At 43.4% G+C, this 16,791-nt stretch overlaps 1 protein-coding gene across 4 annotated transcripts in view; it reads right to left on the bottom strand.

Annotated features, from left to right (window-relative positions):
• The window catches only part of slc31a1 (solute carrier family 31 member 1), a 60,193-nt gene that overhangs the window by 20,635 nt on the left and 22,767 nt on the right, over positions 1 to 16,791 (bottom strand). The window contains exon 1 of one of the 4 annotated variants that reach the window (XM_041194042.1): positions 11,539 to 11,608. The exons of the other annotated variants lie outside the window; for them this stretch is intronic. Within the exon in view, the coding sequence (XP_041049976.1) occupies positions 11,539 to 11,556 (18 nt within the window). The 5' untranslated portion in view covers positions 11,557 to 11,608. Of the gene's footprint in view, positions 1 to 11,538; positions 11,609 to 16,791 lie in introns of those variants that run through there. 4 annotated transcript variants of the gene reach the window in all.

The following is a 16,791-nucleotide window of genomic DNA, read 5'->3' on the forward strand; positions in this document are numbered from 1 at the left end:
AGAGGAAAGAGTGGAGGTGCTATCGTAATAGGGGATTCCATAGTTAGGAGAGCAGACAGGTGTTTATGCAGCTATAAACGTGACTCCAGGATGGTATGTTGCCTCCCTGGCGCCAGGGTCAAGGATGTCATGGAGTGACGGCAGTGCATTCTTTTTGGGGAGGGTGAACAGCCAGAAGTCGTAGTCCACATTGGGACCAATGACATAGGTATGAAAGGGATGATGCCCTGCAAACAGATTTTAAGAAGTTAGGAAGGGAATTAAAAAGCAGGACCTCAAAAAGCAGTCATCTCAGGATTACTCCCAGTGCCATATGTTAATGAGCATAAGGATAGGAAGATTGAGCAGTTCAACACATGGCTGGTGAAATGGAGTAGGAGGGAGGGCTTTAGATTTCTAAGGCATTGGGATCAGTTCTGGGGCAGATGGGACCTGTACAAGAAGGATGAGTTACACTGTAACAGGGCTGGGGCTAATGTCCTCGCAGGGAGGTTTACTAGTACTGTTGGAGAGGGTTAAACTAGATTGGCAGGAGGATAGGAATCGGAGAGGAAATTCAGAGTAGAGAGAGGAGAGGAATTGGCAGTGGGAAATACAGAAGTATTAACTGATAAGAAGGATATATCAGAGAGTATTATCAAGGTAGATAGAATACTTGGAGAGCTTGATAGAATTAGAGTAGGCAATAGTAAGTCATTAGATGTGGTCAGAGTAAGGGGGAAAAGTAAAAAGTCTAAATTAGGGCTAATGTGCATGTATGTGAATGCTCAGAGTGTGGTTAGTAAGATTGGTGAACTACAGGCACAGGTTGACAAATGGAATTGTGATGTTATTCCGATAACAGAGACCTGGCTCGAAGGAGTGCAGGACTGAGCGTTAAATATTCCTGGGTACAAGATGTTTAGGAGTGACAGGAAAGAAAGAAAAGATGGGGAGGGGCAGTGAGTGACAGTGTTCCAGAGGGGTCAAGGACAGAATCACTCAGGCTAGAGGAAAGGAATGAAAAAGGTGCAATAACATTGATTGGTGTAGTATATGGATCACCAACTAATGGAAGGGATGTAGACAAAAAAATCTGCAAAGAAATTATAGAGGGGTGCAAGAATTATAGAGTAGTTATAATGGGGGACTTCAATTATCCAAATATAGACAGGATAGGAATAGTGCAAAGGAACAAGGGGCAAGAGTTCCTGGAAAGTGTTCAAGATACTTTTCTGCAGCAGTATGTTTCTGGCCCAATGAGAAGGAAGGCATTACTGGACTTGGTTCTGGGGAATGAGTTGGCCCAAGTAGATCAAGTATCAGTGGGAGAACATTTAGGGCACAGCGACCATTGGTTTAGTAGAAAAGGTTTAGTAGAAAGGTTTAGTAGAATTAAGGTTTAGTAATTAAGGTTTAGTAGAAAAGGGACAAGGAACAATCCAGAGCAGGGATAATTAATTGGGGGAAAATCAACTTCAATGGGATAAGAATGCATCTGAGTCACATGATTTGGAATCAAATGTTGGCAGAAAAGACAATGGCTAAACAATAGGCCACCTTCAAAGAAAAAGTGTTGCAGGCGATGTCAAGGTATATTCCTTTGAAGGAAAAAGGTAGGACAAATAAATCCAGAGCACATTGCATGACGAGAGTGAGAGAGGTGAAGATGAAAAGGAAGAAGTGCGCATACTACAGACATGAGGTAGAAAAAGCAATGGAGAATCAGGCTGAATATAGAAGGACCAGTGGGGAGGGGAAAAAACTGTTCAGAAAAGCAAGGAGAGAGCATGAAAAGAGACTAGCAGCTAATATAAAAGGGAATCCCAGAGTCTTCTATAAGCATAAAAATAATAAAAAGGTGGTAAAAGTAGTAGTGGGGACGATTAGGAATAAAAAAGGAACTTGCGTGTGGAGGCAGGAGAAATAACGAAGGTATTAAACGAGTACACCTGTCTTTACAAGGAAGAAGCTCCCAGGCCGAAGTGAGAGAGGAGGTAACTGGTACACTAGAACAATTCACAATTGAGGAGGTGGAAGTTTAAGAAAGGCTATATTTACTTAAAATTGATAAGGTACCATAAGCATCCAAGGATACTGAGGGAACTGTAAGTGGAAATTGCAGAGGCATTAGTGGTCATCTTCCAGTCTTCATTAGACACGGGGTGGTGGCAGAGGACTCAAGAATTGCAAATGTTACACCTTTGTTTAAAAAGGGGTGCAAGGATAAATCAGGCAACGACAGACCAGTCAGTTTAACTGCAGTGGTAGGGAAACTTCTGGAAGCTACAGTTTGGAATAAGATCAACAGTCACTTAAACAAGTGAAGGATAATTAAGGAAAGTCAGCATGGGTTAGTTAATTAAGGGAAAATCATGTTTAGCTAACTTGAAGTTTTTGAGGAGGTATCAGAGAAGGTTGATAAGGGCAACGCTGTTGATGTGGTGTATCTGGATTTTCAAAAGGCACTTGATACAGTGCCACACAACAGACTTGTGAGCAAAATTCGAGCTCATTGAATAAAGGGGAGTGTAGGCAATTGGATAAGAAATTGGCTGAGTGACAGGAAACAGAGTAGTGATAAACGGTTGTTTTTCAGATTGGAGGAAGGTTTATCGTGGAATTCCCCAGGGGTCAGTGTTTTATATATATATGACCTAGACTGTGGTGTTCAGGGCATGATTTCAAAATTTGCAGATGATATGAAGATTGGAAATGTTATCAGCTGTGATGAGGATAGTCTTGAACTTCAGAAGGACATAGATATATTGGTGGATTGGGCAGACAAGTGGCAGATGAAGTTCAAAGCAGAGAAGTATGAAGTGATTCATTTTGGCATGAAGAATATGGAGAAGCAGAACAAAATAAAGGCAGAAACTCTAAGAAGGTACAGGAACAGAGGCACCTCGGTATACATGTACATAAGTCACTGAAGATGGCAGGGCATGTTGAGAGAGCAGTTAATAAAGCATTTGGTATCTGATGGTTTATTAATAGGGGCACTGAATACAAAAGTAAGGAGGTCATGTTGAACTTGTATAAGACACTAGTTAGGCCTCATCTGAAGTACCGTGTCCAGTTCTGGGCGCCATACCTGAGGAAGGATGTGAAAGCATTGGAGACAGTACAAAAGAGATTCACAAGAATGATTCCAGGGATGAAGAACTGTAGCTATGAGGATAGATTGGAGAGGTTGAGACTGTTTTTGTTGGAGAAAAGAGGACTGAGAGGAGACTTGACAGAGGTATTCAAGATCCTGAGAGGTATGGACAGGGTAAATAGTGAGAAACTGTTCCCACTCAAGGCAGCATCAGGAACTATAGGACACTGATCCAAAATAACTGGCAGGAGGAGTAAAAGTGATGTGAGGAAACATTTCTTCACCCAGTGGATGGTTGGAGTCTGGAACAAACTTCCTGAGAAGTTGGTGGAGGCAGGTTTGATCGAGGTATTCAAAAGGGAATTGAATTGCTATTTGAAAAGAAAGAATGTGCAAGGTTACGGGCATAAGGCAGAGGACTGGGACTAGGTAGAATACTCTTTCAGAGAGCCAGTGCAGACTTGATGGATGAAGGGCCTCCTTCTGCACTGGTAAAGTTCTAGGATTCTGTGAAAACAGCACACTAAACAGAAAAAGATTACAGAGCTTTTCCAGAGCTAACTCCTAGTCTTTTTCATTGCAAAGCTCCTGCCTTTTACAAGGCCAGGCCACTGTAAGGTGTGAACACATTGAGAAGACTTTTTCACACATCTACTACTTTAGTGTTTTCATTTGGCATATGAATCTGTTGTTTTTGACATACACCTACAAATACAAAAACAGAATTACCTGGAAAAACTCAGCAGGTCTGGCAACATCGGCAGAGAAGAAAAGAGTTCACGTTTTGAGTCCTCATGACCCTTCAGCAGAACTGGGTGAATCCAAGGAGAGGGGTGAAATATAAGCTGGTTTAAGGTGGGTTGGGAAGGGGGGGGGGGGTAGAGACAAGTGGAGGGAGGTGGTGTGGTTGTAGGAACAAGCAAGCAATGACATGAGCAGATCATCAGAAGATGTCACAGACAAAAGAACACAGAAGTGTTGAAGTTGGTGATATCTAAACGAATGTGCTAATTAAGAATGGATGGTAGGGCACTCAAGGTATAGCTCTAGTGGGGGTGGGGGGGCATAAAAGATTTAAAAATAATGGAAATAGGTGGGAAAAGAAAAATCTATATAAATTATTTGAAAAATCAAAAAAGGAAGGGGGAAGAAACAGAAAGAAGGTGGGGATGGAGGAGGGAGTTCAAGATCTAAAGTTGTTGAATTCAATATTCAGTGCGGAAGGCTGTAAAGTGCCTAGTTGGAAGATGAGGTGCTGTTCCTCCAGTTTGCATTGGGCTTCACTGGAACAATGCAGCAAGCCAAGGACAGACATGTGGGCAAGAGAGCAGGGTGGAGTGTTAAAATGGCAAGCGACAGGGAGGTTTGGGTCATTCTTGTGGACAGACCGCAGGTGTTCTGCAAAGCGGTCGCCCAGTTTACGTTTGGTCTCTCCAATGTAGAGGAGACGCATTGGGAGCAACGAATGCAGTAGACTAAGTTAGGGGAAATGCAAGTGAAATGCTGCTTCACTTGAAAGGAGTGTTTGGGCCCTTGGACGGTGAGGAGAGAGGAAGTGAAGGGGCAGTTATTGCATCTTTTGCGTAGGCATGGGGAGGTGCCATAGGAGGGGATTGAAGAATAGGGGGTGATGGAGGAGTGGACCAGGGTGTCCCGGAGGAACGATCCTTATGGAATGCTGCCAGGGGAGTGGTGAAGAGAAGATGTGTTTGGTGGTGGCATCATGCTGGAGTTGGCGGAAATGGCGGAGGATGATCCTTTGAATGCAGAGGCGGGTGGGGTGATAAGTGAGGACAAGGGGGACCCTATCATGTTTCTGGGAGGGAGGAGAAGGCGTGAGGGCGGATGCGCAGGAGATGGGCCAAATACGGTTGAGGACCCTGTCAACGACCGTGGATGGAAAACCTCGGTTAAGGAAGAAGGAGCTCATGTCAGAGGAACTGCTTTTGAAGGTAGCATCATCAGAATAGATGCGATGGAGGCGAAGGAACTGAGAGAATGGGATGGAGTCCTTACAGGAAGCGGGGTGTGAGGAGCTGTAGTCGAGGTAGCTATGGGAGTCGGTAGGCTTGTAATGGATATTGGTGGACAGTCTATCACCAGAGATTGAGACAGAGAGGTTGACTTCCTTCATGTCCTCCTTCTTCCTTAACCGAGGTTTTCCATCCATGGTTGTTGACAGGGCCCTCAACCGTGTCCGGCCCATCTCCCGCACATCCGCCCTCACGCCTTCTCCTCCCTCCCAGAAACATGATAGGGTCCCCCTTGTCCTCACTTATCACCCCACCAGCCTCTGCATTCAAAGGATCATCCTCCGCCATTTCCGCCAACTCCAGCATGATGCCACCACCAAACACATCTTCCCTTCACCTCACCCCCCCAACCCCCCGGCGGCATTCCGTAGGGATCGTTCCCTCTGGGACACCCTGGTCCACTCCTCCATCACCCCCTACTCCTCAACCCCCACCTATGGCACCTCCCCACTCTCTCCTCACCGTCCTAGGGTCCAAACACTCGTTTCAAGTGAAGCAGCATTTCACTTGCATTTCCGCCAACTTAGTCTACTGCATTCGTTGCTCCCAATGTGGTCTCCTCTATATTGGAGAGACCAAACGTAAACTGGGCGACCGCTTTGCAGAACACCTGCAGTCTGTCCACAAGAATGACCCAAACCTCCCTGTCGCTTGCCATTTTAACACTCCACCCTGCTCTCTTGCCCACATGTCTGTCCTTGGCTTGCTGCATTGTTCCAGTGAAGCCCAACGCAAACTGGAGGAACAGCACCTCATCTTCCGACTAGGCACTTTACAGCCTTCCGGACTGAATATTGAATTCAACAACTTTAGATCTTGAACTCCCTCCTCCTTCCCCACCCCCTTTCTGTTTCTTCCCCCTTCCTTTTGTTTTTTCCAATAATTTATATAGATTTTTCTTTTCCCACCTATTTCCATTATTTTTAAATCTTTTATGCCCCCCCACCCCCACTAGAGCTATACCTTGAGTGCCCTACCATCCATTCTTAATTAGCACATTCGTTTAGATATCACCAACTTCAACACTTCTGTGTTCTTTTGTCTGTGACATCTTTTGATTATCTGCTCCTATCATTGCTTGCTTGTTCCTACAACCACACCATCCCTCTCCACTTCTCTCCCCCAACCCAACCCCCCACCCCCCCCACAACCTTAAACCAGCTTATATTTCACCCCTTTCCTTGGATTCACCCAGTTCTGCTGAAGGATCATGAGGACTTGAAACGTGAACTCTTTTCTTCTCAGCCGATGCTGCCAGACCTGCTGAGTTTTTCCAGGTAATTCTGCTTTTGTTTTGGATTTCCAGCATCCACAGTTTTTTGTTTTTATCACCTACAAATGCAGTCTATCAGGTTACATAGACTGCGTTTGTAGGTGTATCAGGTTATAATGAGGCACATTCATGTGGGAATGGGGCCTCCTCTGCAATCATGAAGCTCTACTTAACACAAATTTGTGGGTGGGATTCGGCTCATTGGGATTTTACTGCATTTATCTAACTTCCTCTTAAATGCAGCTATTCTTTTTGCCTCAACTATTCCTGGTGGTCATGAGTTCCATTTTAAAATCGTTCTCTGCTTGAAAAAGTTTCTGCTGAAATCCCTATTGGATTTACTGGTGACGCTCTTATATTCATGATGCTCAGTTTTTACTCCCTCACATCTTCTGTACGTCTACACTATCAAACCCATTCATAATTTTAAAGAACTGTATTTGGTCACCTTGCAATCTTTTATTTTCTAGCTAAAAGAGCCCTAGCCTGTTCAATCCTTCCTGATGTTTATAACTTCAGTTCTGGCTTCACCTTCATAAATTGTTTTTGCACCTTTGCCAGTATCTCGATGTCCTTTTTATAATATGGAGACCAGAGCTGTGCAAAGTATTGTATTCTAAATATGGCCTAACCAAGGATCTGTACAAGTCTTAACAATTTCTTTTCAATTCTATCCCTTGAGAATTGAGACCCAGTGCTTTGCTTGCTTTTTTAAAAAAAATGACTTTATTTATCTGCATCATTTTTGTGTGTCTATGCGCTGGATCCTTTCACTCCTTTATCCCGATTCTTTAACGGTGAAGTTCTAAGAAAAATGTGGAATTCTCTGTTCAGTATTTTTTATTTATTCTTTTGTGGGATGTGGGTACTGTTGGCAAGGCCAGCATTTGTTGCCCATCCCTAATTGCCCTTGAACTGAGTGGTTGCCAAACTATTTCAGAGGGTATTAAGAGTCAAAGACACTGCTGTGAGCCCACATGTAGGCCAGACCAGGTAAGGATGGCAGGTTTCCTTCCCAAAAGGACACTAGATGGTTTTTTAGAACAACTGACAATGGTTTCATAGTCACCATTACTGAGACTAGCTTTTCAATTCCAGGTTACTAATTAAATTTAAACTCCACCAGCTGCTGTGGTGAGATTTGAACCCCTGTCCCCAGAACATTAGCCTGGGCCTCTGGATTACATTACCATTACGCCACTGTCTCCTGAACTTTTGAATAGCAGTTAGATAGTTACTTGAGAAAGAGGGCTTTAAAGATGATAGGGAGGGAGTGGGATAAAACTAGATGACTTAAATGAAGATAGATGCTGCAGCAGATTTGATAGGCTGAATGTAACATTCTACTACTCCAAAGCACCAAAATGAACTGCCTAAATGCATACAAGTCTTGACCAAAAGAATTTCTGATATCTGCAAATAAAGTTCATTGCACAAGCACAGTCAGATTAATGTTGTGGATCAATGCCAGTGGTCCAAGGTCCATTTTCTGCTTAAAAATCATTTCAAAATCTACGAATCACAACAGGGGTGTACCAATTTAGATAACACAAATCCCCATTAAATTACATGCTTTGCATCTTTAGCACTTAATAGGAAATTTGCGGATGACTTTTTTTAAAATCTTTTTTTTAAAATATTGCAATTACTTAGGTAAGATAAATGAATTCCTCTTCCTCCTCCACTTCCAGATTAAAGCCTTCCGGTCTTTTCTTGCTGAACTTTCTGCATGGAGCTGGTCTAAAGTATCATTTACAAGTTCCCGTCATCATTTTATCTAAACTTGACACAGGATAGCTACGCCCTGGACTTTCAACTCTCAGGTCAGCTTGACAAGATGTTGAATTCTCATATCTTAAATCAATAAATTGTGGGTTGAGACCTGCTCCAAGATTTGATCACGTAATCTCGGCTGACACGTCAGTACAGTGCTGAGGCAGTGCTATAGTGTCAGAGATAAGGTAGTAAAGTGAATTGCTGTCTGTCCTAACTATGCAAACAGGGATCCCACAGCACTGAGAGGTCCCTAGGTGTCCTAGCTACACTTATCCCTCAGCCAAAACAAGTGATCCCCTATCTAATTTGTTACTTGCAGGATCTTGCCAGATGTCACATTTGCCCTACATAATAAATGGTGACAGTTCAAAAGTGAAGCACTTTGAGACATAAGCAATTTCTTCCTTGCAGCCATTTCGGGTGGGGGGAGGGAGTGGCGGTGGAAAAAGAGAAGAAACACAAATAAAGGATGGAGGGAGAGGAAAAAGGACAGTACATAGGGGGAGAAAATGCGTGAAGGGAGAGAAATCTAAAGGGGAGTGGTGAAGCACCAGAACAGGAGGATATACACTCAAGAGCAAGAGAGCAGAGTGGTGGGGTACTGAGAGGAGGTATGACAACAAGCAGCAGGTAGGATAGGGCGGGGGCGAGGACAGAGAAGGATCTTCCTTGGCAGGGAGGCTGGAGGGGAGTTCGGGGAAACAATGAGGCCAAACCAGACTCCAGGATTAGAATTTATAATCTAAGGCAGTACTGAAGGAGATGCCGTTACATCTGTTCTGATGATGCCACTTTCAAAAACAGTTCCTCTGACATGTCTTCCTTCTTGACCGAGGTTTTCCACCCACGGTCGTTGAATGGGCCCTCAACTGTGTCCGGCCCATCTCCCGCGCATCCACCCTCACACCTTCCTCTCCCTCCCAGAACCATGATAGGGTCCCCCTTGTCCTCCCTTATCACCCCACCAGCCTCCGCATTCAAAAGATCATCCTCCGCCATTTCCACCAACTCCAGCATGATGCCACCACCAAACACATCTTCCCTTCACCCCCCCACCCGGCAGCATTCCGTAGGGATCATTCCCTCCGGGACACCCAAGTCCACTCCTCCATCACCCCCTACTCCTCAACCCCCTCCCACGGTACCTTCCCATGCAACTGCAGAAGGTGCAAAACCTGCCCCTTTACTTCCCCCCTCCTCACCGTCCAAGGGGTCAAACACTCCTTTCAAGTGAAGCAGCATTTCACTTGCACTTCCCTCAATTTAGTCTGCTGCATTCATTGCTCCCAATGCGATTTCCTCTACATTGGAGACACCAAACGCAGACTGGGTGACCGCTTTGCGGAACACCTTCGGTCTGTCCGCGAGCATGACCCAGACCTCCCTGTCGCTTGCCATTTCAACACTCCACCCTGCTCTCATGCCCACATGTCTGTCCTTGGCCTGCTGCATTGTTCCAGTGAAGCTCAATGCAAACTGGAGGAACAGCACCTCATCTTCCGACTAGGCACTTCACAGCCTTCTGGACTGAATATTGAGTTCAACAATTTTAGATCATGAACTCTCTCCTCCATCCCCACCCCCTTTCTGATCACCCCCCACTTTTTTTCCCAATAATTCATATAGATTTTTCTTTACCCACCTATTTCCATTATTTTTAAATGTATTTCCATCCATTGTTTTATCTCTGCCTTTTAGCCTATTTCGATCCCTTTCCCCCACCCCACCCCCACTAGGGCTATCTGTACATTTATTATCACATCCCTTAGATAATATCACCAGCTTCAACACCTCTTTGTCCTTTTGTCTATGACATCTTTTGGTTATCTCCACCTATCACTGGCCTTCTATCCAGCTCTACCTGTCCCACCCCAACCCTTAAACCAGCTTATATTTCACCTCTTTTCTATTTTTCCTTAGTTCTGTTGAAGAGACATACGGACTCGAAACGTTAACTGTGTTCCTCTCCGCAGACGCTGTCAGACCTGCTGAGTTTTTGTTTTTATTCTGAAGGAGTGCTGCATTAGCAGATGTGCGGACATCAATCTGAATCCACATCCATCTGTTCAGATGGACATAACTGATGGGAAGTTCCCCTGGTGTCCTGAACAACAATCAGCCTACGACCACCACCACAAACAGACTAATTGGTCATTTGATTTCTTGGGTCCCTTTGGTACATTTGCTTACGTAACAGTATTTATATATTTATAACAAGATTATAAACCGAAGATGTAAAAATCAACAGATTAGTGCAAGTATTTTTTTATTTCTTTCTTGGCTGGCTTTAATACTCCAAGCTAATAATTCTAGGTCACTTTGTCTCTGCCATTTCATACTTAATATTCCATGATAAGAATTCTTATTTATCTTTTCTCCAGGCTGTAAAGTTATGCACCTCTAATCCTTCCCAATAACCTATTGCCTTTTACATTTAGGATCAGTCTTTCTGCTCACCTTTTCCCCTTGCTCACTCTATGTACAACCCTCTTGAAATTTAGCAACCAGAGATTGCACGCCAGTATCCTGATCAGCAAATTATGAAGGTTTTGTAAAACTTCTACAGTAATGGCAATAATTTAACTTAATGATGGAACAACCAATGGGGTGAAAGACCATTTGCACAGCAGAAGCATATCTGAGCACACTGCATCTCAGCCACGGAGGAGAGGATGTGGCTATCACACAATAGTTAGCATGTTCAAGATTTAGAAGTCAGTGGGATGATGGCAGATTCACAGGGATGACAAGAATCCTGCACAGGCTAGAGTGGTATCAGGCACATGCAGGACAGGGTAAATGATTTCATTTTGTCCTGCATAAGACATACAAAGCTTTGTTTTAACAGATTAAGAGGAGACATTGAGAAAAAAAGGGCAAGGGCAAACCCAAGAGGCTACTGGACCCAGAGTTTGTTTGCTAGACATGATAACCATCAGCAGAGAGCCCCACACTTCTCCCCCACCTCTCCCCACCCACAATCCCCCCAACCTCTGACATTAAGTGCCCATCAAAGCTGAAAACCAGCACACATGGGAAAAAAACCAAATATAAAAACATATACAATTCATCAACTAAGGAATGGCAGGAGTTCTGCTGCTGAAAAATTCATTTTCACATGCTGAAATTGAATTCAGCTTCTTCCCTTTAATGCAGGTAAGACACAGAGGTGCTCTCAGAAACAAACCTGAACACATACAGCTGCCTCCCTCCCAGAATTGTATATAGAATCTATCCAAACACAGCCACCACACACAATCTGTGCCACATATAACATGGTTCTATAGTTTATATTGCTGCCACTGCCCTTCCCATGGACGCCATCCAATATCTCAAGAGTTAATTGTGGCTGCATAGTTCTTTGGAATCCTACTCACCCCGGTGCTACTGTTCATGGTTGCTTATTATATGGCAGAAAATGTCAGTATTGCTGCAGGATCCCCACATCCACTCTGTCATCTGCTGACACACTAACGAAGAAACTGGTTAATGTTTACTGAATGCATACAAGTCAGGACGAGTTGACATTGATTAACTCACAATTGTTGTTAACACGTCACTGTTCAGTGACGCAAATAGAACAGCAACCAGTGAGTGGCTCAGGTTATGATGAACATTACCTACTGTAGTACTGAATAATACAGACTAGGAAAATCTCAGATTTGGTCCATAATCTGTGCTAAAGTAATTCATAGGATTGTCAATTCTGGGTGGACATATTCCTGGGAGTTTCATGACATGACATCTGACCTATGCCTCCCCCAGGCTCCAGCCATTGGTCAGCCAACATGGTTCTCCTCACAGTACCGAGTCATCCCACTTCAGGAAAATCAACATCCAATTGAGTAACAGTTATGATTCTTCACCATCACTCTAACTGCCTTTCTCATCCAACTTAAACATTTTTGTAACTAATAAACCAAAATGTTCAAAGAACAACAAAAAAAATCTAAAACGGTCAGATAAATGTTCTGCTGAATTGCTTGTAGCAATGTCTGGGAAATTGATCTTTAATTCTGAACCTTCAGGATAATGCTGGAGCACTGGCAACCCACCTGACTGTACCAGGGTGATGGTAGGTGCATCACAAACAGGCTAGGGAGAATAACAATCAGGCAAGCTTCCAAATCGGTTGCCAGCTAGTGCCTCCTATTCAAAGTTATGTGTATGGTAGATGGATGAGGATTAGGGTCAGGATTAGTTGAGGATGTCTATCAATGCTAGTCATATAGTTTCAGTTGTAGATCAGCAGATAGCACTCTTGCCTGGATTAGATAGTTGAGGGTTCAAGCCCCACTCCATTATTACATTTTTGTTTGAGACGCGTTGCTGTGCACAAATTGGCTGCCACATTTCTTACATTACAAAGTGACTTCATTAGCTGTAAAGAACCTTGGGAGATCCTGAGATTGTGAAAGGTATTATATAAACGCAAGTCTTTTGTTCCATATAACAGATATAACGGCCCTTTTGGTCAGGTACTCAAGGGTTGCCATCTATATATAGGACAGTAACCCAATATGCCATCCAAGTCTAAGGATGAAGTTAAAAGTAAGCAGTGTTATATTTTTTAAAAAAAGAAATGCAATCTATGTTGATTGAAAGTTAATCTTCAGACCTCTAAAACGAGTTTTTTTCCTAATTCCTTTATCTTGCCTCAATTGCCAAATAGACCTTTTATACATTTTTTATAGAGCTGGAACCGAGTTGGCAGATTGGGTACGCACATTGTGAACCTAGTTGTGACGCAATCTAAATGGAAAGTATGAGTATCTCCTTTCTTCAAACGATTGATCTGATACAAAGCACAGGTTATATTAGAAGTTAGGTCAGATCCAAAACAGATAGCATAGATCAAGTACAAATCACAGATGCTTAACGATATCTGGATTTGGGACATGTCCATTCTCCATACTATTGCTTTGTACCACTTTCCAAATAAGATACAGAAAAGCCCAACAGCCAAAAATTAACAGAAAAACCTACATGTCTACTCAATGTATGCACAATTCACACACAAACCCAGAGCATGGACCCAATTTTCCATGTAAGGCAGACATAGATGTGAGCTGCTTACATTGTTCAGATTAAATTACCAGCAGAGTTTATTTCAAGAAAGAAACATACATGGATACAAAACTAAGCCAGCTGACAAACAGTAATATAATGCATATAACAATATGAAGTACTAGATACTTTAACCTGGTATCCAAATCCAAAATGAAATGTTTGCGCTTAGAAAGCTTTAACCAAGTTTGAGGGTTTTTTTTTTGCAACATGTCTTGACGTCTGTTTCGCCACCAAAGCAAGTGAACAAAGTTACAGCAAAAGTCAGTTTCATACACCCCAGATCAAAAGCAGAATCTTTACAATACACACACCTTAACACACTTCATGCCGTACTCAAAATATATTCATGTGCAAGCACCGATTCTCTGCAAATAAAAGGAAAAGTTCAAGGTTTGCACCTTTTTTGAATTACCCAGGAGCTTGGGGAGCCTGTAGTTCCCTGTTGCTTTTGCCATGGCAACACTTCAGCCAATTGGATTCGATTTTCGAAACAACCAGCAACTTTTTCTCCTGTAGTATAAATTGTTGTGAGCATTTGGAATTTGAGTTTGTCTTGATGAGTGCAGGATTAAAAATTTTGGCAATGTGTCTTTCTATTCAATAATACACAAAATGATTGAGCAAGTATCAAAACCACTCTCAATAGTCTTTTAATCAATGATGAAGTGAGTACAAGTGAGTGCAAGTGAGTACAGAAATAGGAAGATAAGACAGATGAATGCGTGGCTGTAAAGGTGGTGCAGGAGGGAGGGCTTTAGATTCCTGGGACACTGGGACTTACTTTGGCAGGGATGGCACCTGCATAATCCAGACAGGCTGCATCTGAACAGAGATAAAAACAAAAAAACTGCGGATGCTGGAAATCCAAAACAAAAACAGAATTACCTGGAAAAACTCAGCAGGTCTGGCAGCATCGGCGGAGAAGAAAAGAAGAAAAGAAGAGTCGAAACGTCAACTCTTTTCTTCTCCGCCGATGCTGCCAGACCTGCTGAGTTTTTCCAGGTAATTCTGTTTTTGCATCAGATACTGTGGAGTATCTGGTGAGTATCTAGTAAGTATTTATGGTTTAATTACTCCTAAGGTTGAAAATAAAGTAAGAACTGTACTTTTTGGTAAGGTTTATTAAGTGGGATTTAAAAGTTTAAGTGATTTAGAAGCTTAAGGCATGGCAGAACAGCTCAGCCAAGAAGAATGCCTGTCCTGTGGCATGTGGGGAGCTGTTGACACTTTTCGTGACCCAGACGAGCCCATGTGCAGGAAGTGTCACCAGCTGCACAAGCTTGAGCTCCGCGTCTCAGAGCTTTAGCAGCGGCTGGAGTCACTGAGGTGCATCTGTGAGGCAGAGAACCATGTGGATAGCACATTCAGAAAGGTGGTCACACTGCAGATTAGGAAGGTTAGGAGCAAGCAGACAGATAAGAAATGGATGACTGCCAGGCAGTTAATAGAAACAGGCAGGTAGTGCAACAGTCCCCAGAAGTCCTGCTCACTAACCAGTTTTTCATTCTGGATATCAGAGAGGGTGATGGATCCTTGGGGGAGTGCAGCAACAGCCAAGCCTGTGGCCCCGTGGGTGGCCCAGCTGTACAGGAGGGGAAAAAGGAGAGAAGGGCAGCACTGATAGGGGATTCTTTAGTTATGGGAGCAGACAGGCATTTCTACGGCCATCAACATGACTCCAGGATAGTTTGTTGCCTCCCTGGGGCTAGGATCAAGAATGTCTGCAGGACATTCTTGTGCGGGAGGGTGAACAGCCAGAGGTCATGATCCACATTGGTACTAACGACATAGGTAGCAAGGGGGATGCGGTCCTGCAATCGGAATTTAGGGAGCTAGGTAGAAAATTAGCAAGCAGGACCTCTAAAGTAGTAATCTCTGGATTACTCCCAGTGCCACGTGCAAGTGAGTACAGAAATAGGAAGATAAGACAGATGAATGCGTGGCTGTAAAGGTGGTGCAGGAGGGAGGGCTTTAGATTCCTGGGACACTGGGACTTACTTTGGCAGGGATGGCACCTGCATAATCCAGACAGGCTGCATCTGAACAGAGATAAAAACAAAAAAACTGCGGATGCTGGAAATCCAAAACAAAAACAGAATTACCTGGAAAAACTCAGCAGGTCTGGCAGCATCGGCGGAGAAGAAAAGAAGAAAAGAAAAGAGTCGAAACGTCAACTCTTTTCTTCTCCGCCGATGCTGCCAGACCTGCTGAGTTTTTCCAGGTAATTCTGTTTTTGCATCTGAACAGAGCTGGCACTGAGTTCCTTGCTGATTGTTTTGTTACTGCTGTTGGGGAGGGATTAAACTAACTCAGCAGGGGTGTGGGAACCAGGAGAGACTATTAGAAAGTAATACCAGGGTGCATGGAATGTTGTGGAGGCAGATAGCACTAAAATAGAGAATAGTAAGTTAATAGATGGAGTTGGAGTAAGGGAGCAAGTAATGAAGTCTAATTCTGGGTTACACTGCTTGTATGTGAATGCACGGAGTATAGTTAATAAAATTAGGAAGTTACAGGCACAGATTGCCTTGTGGATTATGATGTTGTGGCGACAAAGGAGACCTGGCCGAAGGAAGGGCAGATCCGAGTGTTAAATATTCCTGGTTATATAGTGTTCAGAAAACATAGGAAAAGGAAAAAAGGAGGAGGGGTGGCGTTTTTGGTTAAGGAGAGTATTGTAGTACTGGACCAAGAGGACATGTCAGAGGATTCAAGGACTGAATTGATTTGGCTAGAGCTGAGGAATAAGAATTGTGCAATTACATTGCTCGGTGTAATGTACAGACCACCAGCTAGTGGGAAGGATATAGAGGAACAAAGCTGCAAGGAAATTACAGAGAGGTGCAAACACCGTACAGTAGTTATAATGGGAGACTTTAATTACCTTTATATAGACTGGGATAGTGGTAAAGGGGCAGTGAGGGATAAGCATTACTAGATTGCATTCACGAGAATTTCCTACTGCACTATGTGTCCAGTCCAACAAGAAAGGAGGCACTGCTAGACCTGGTTCTTGAAAATGAGGTGGGCCAAGTGGATCAAGTGACAATAGGGGAACGTTTAGGGAACAGTGATCATTATATCATAAGGTTTAGGAATACGGTGGAAAAGGATATTGGTCAATCCAGAGTAAGAATAATCAACTGGCACAGAGCGGACTTCAATGGGGCAAGAACGGAGCTGGGACGGATAGACTGGAACCAAAGGTTGGCAGGGAAAACAGTAGCTGAACAATGGGCTACCTTCAAAAGGAGATGGCTTGGGCACAGTCAAGGTATGTTCCCTCAAAAGAGAAGGGTAGGACAAACAAATCCAGAACTGTATGGATGACAAAGGAGATAGAAATTAAATTAAAGAAGAAAAATTGTGCTTACAATCGGTGTTAGGTAGCAAGTAAAATTGAGAACCAAACTGAATCCAGAAGGTTCAGAAGGGATGTGAAAAAGCAAATACGAGAAGGAAAGAGGGATTATGAAAAAAGACTTGGCAGCTAACATAAAAGGAAATCCCAAAGTATTCTATAAGCACATCAATAGTAAAAGGGTGGTAAAGAGGAGTAG

This window comes from Carcharodon carcharias, chromosome 8 (genome assembly GCF_017639515.1).
Source record: "Carcharodon carcharias isolate sCarCar2 chromosome 8, sCarCar2.pri, whole genome shotgun sequence".
Classification (NCBI taxonomy): domain Eukaryota; kingdom Metazoa; phylum Chordata; class Chondrichthyes; order Lamniformes; family Lamnidae; genus Carcharodon; species Carcharodon carcharias.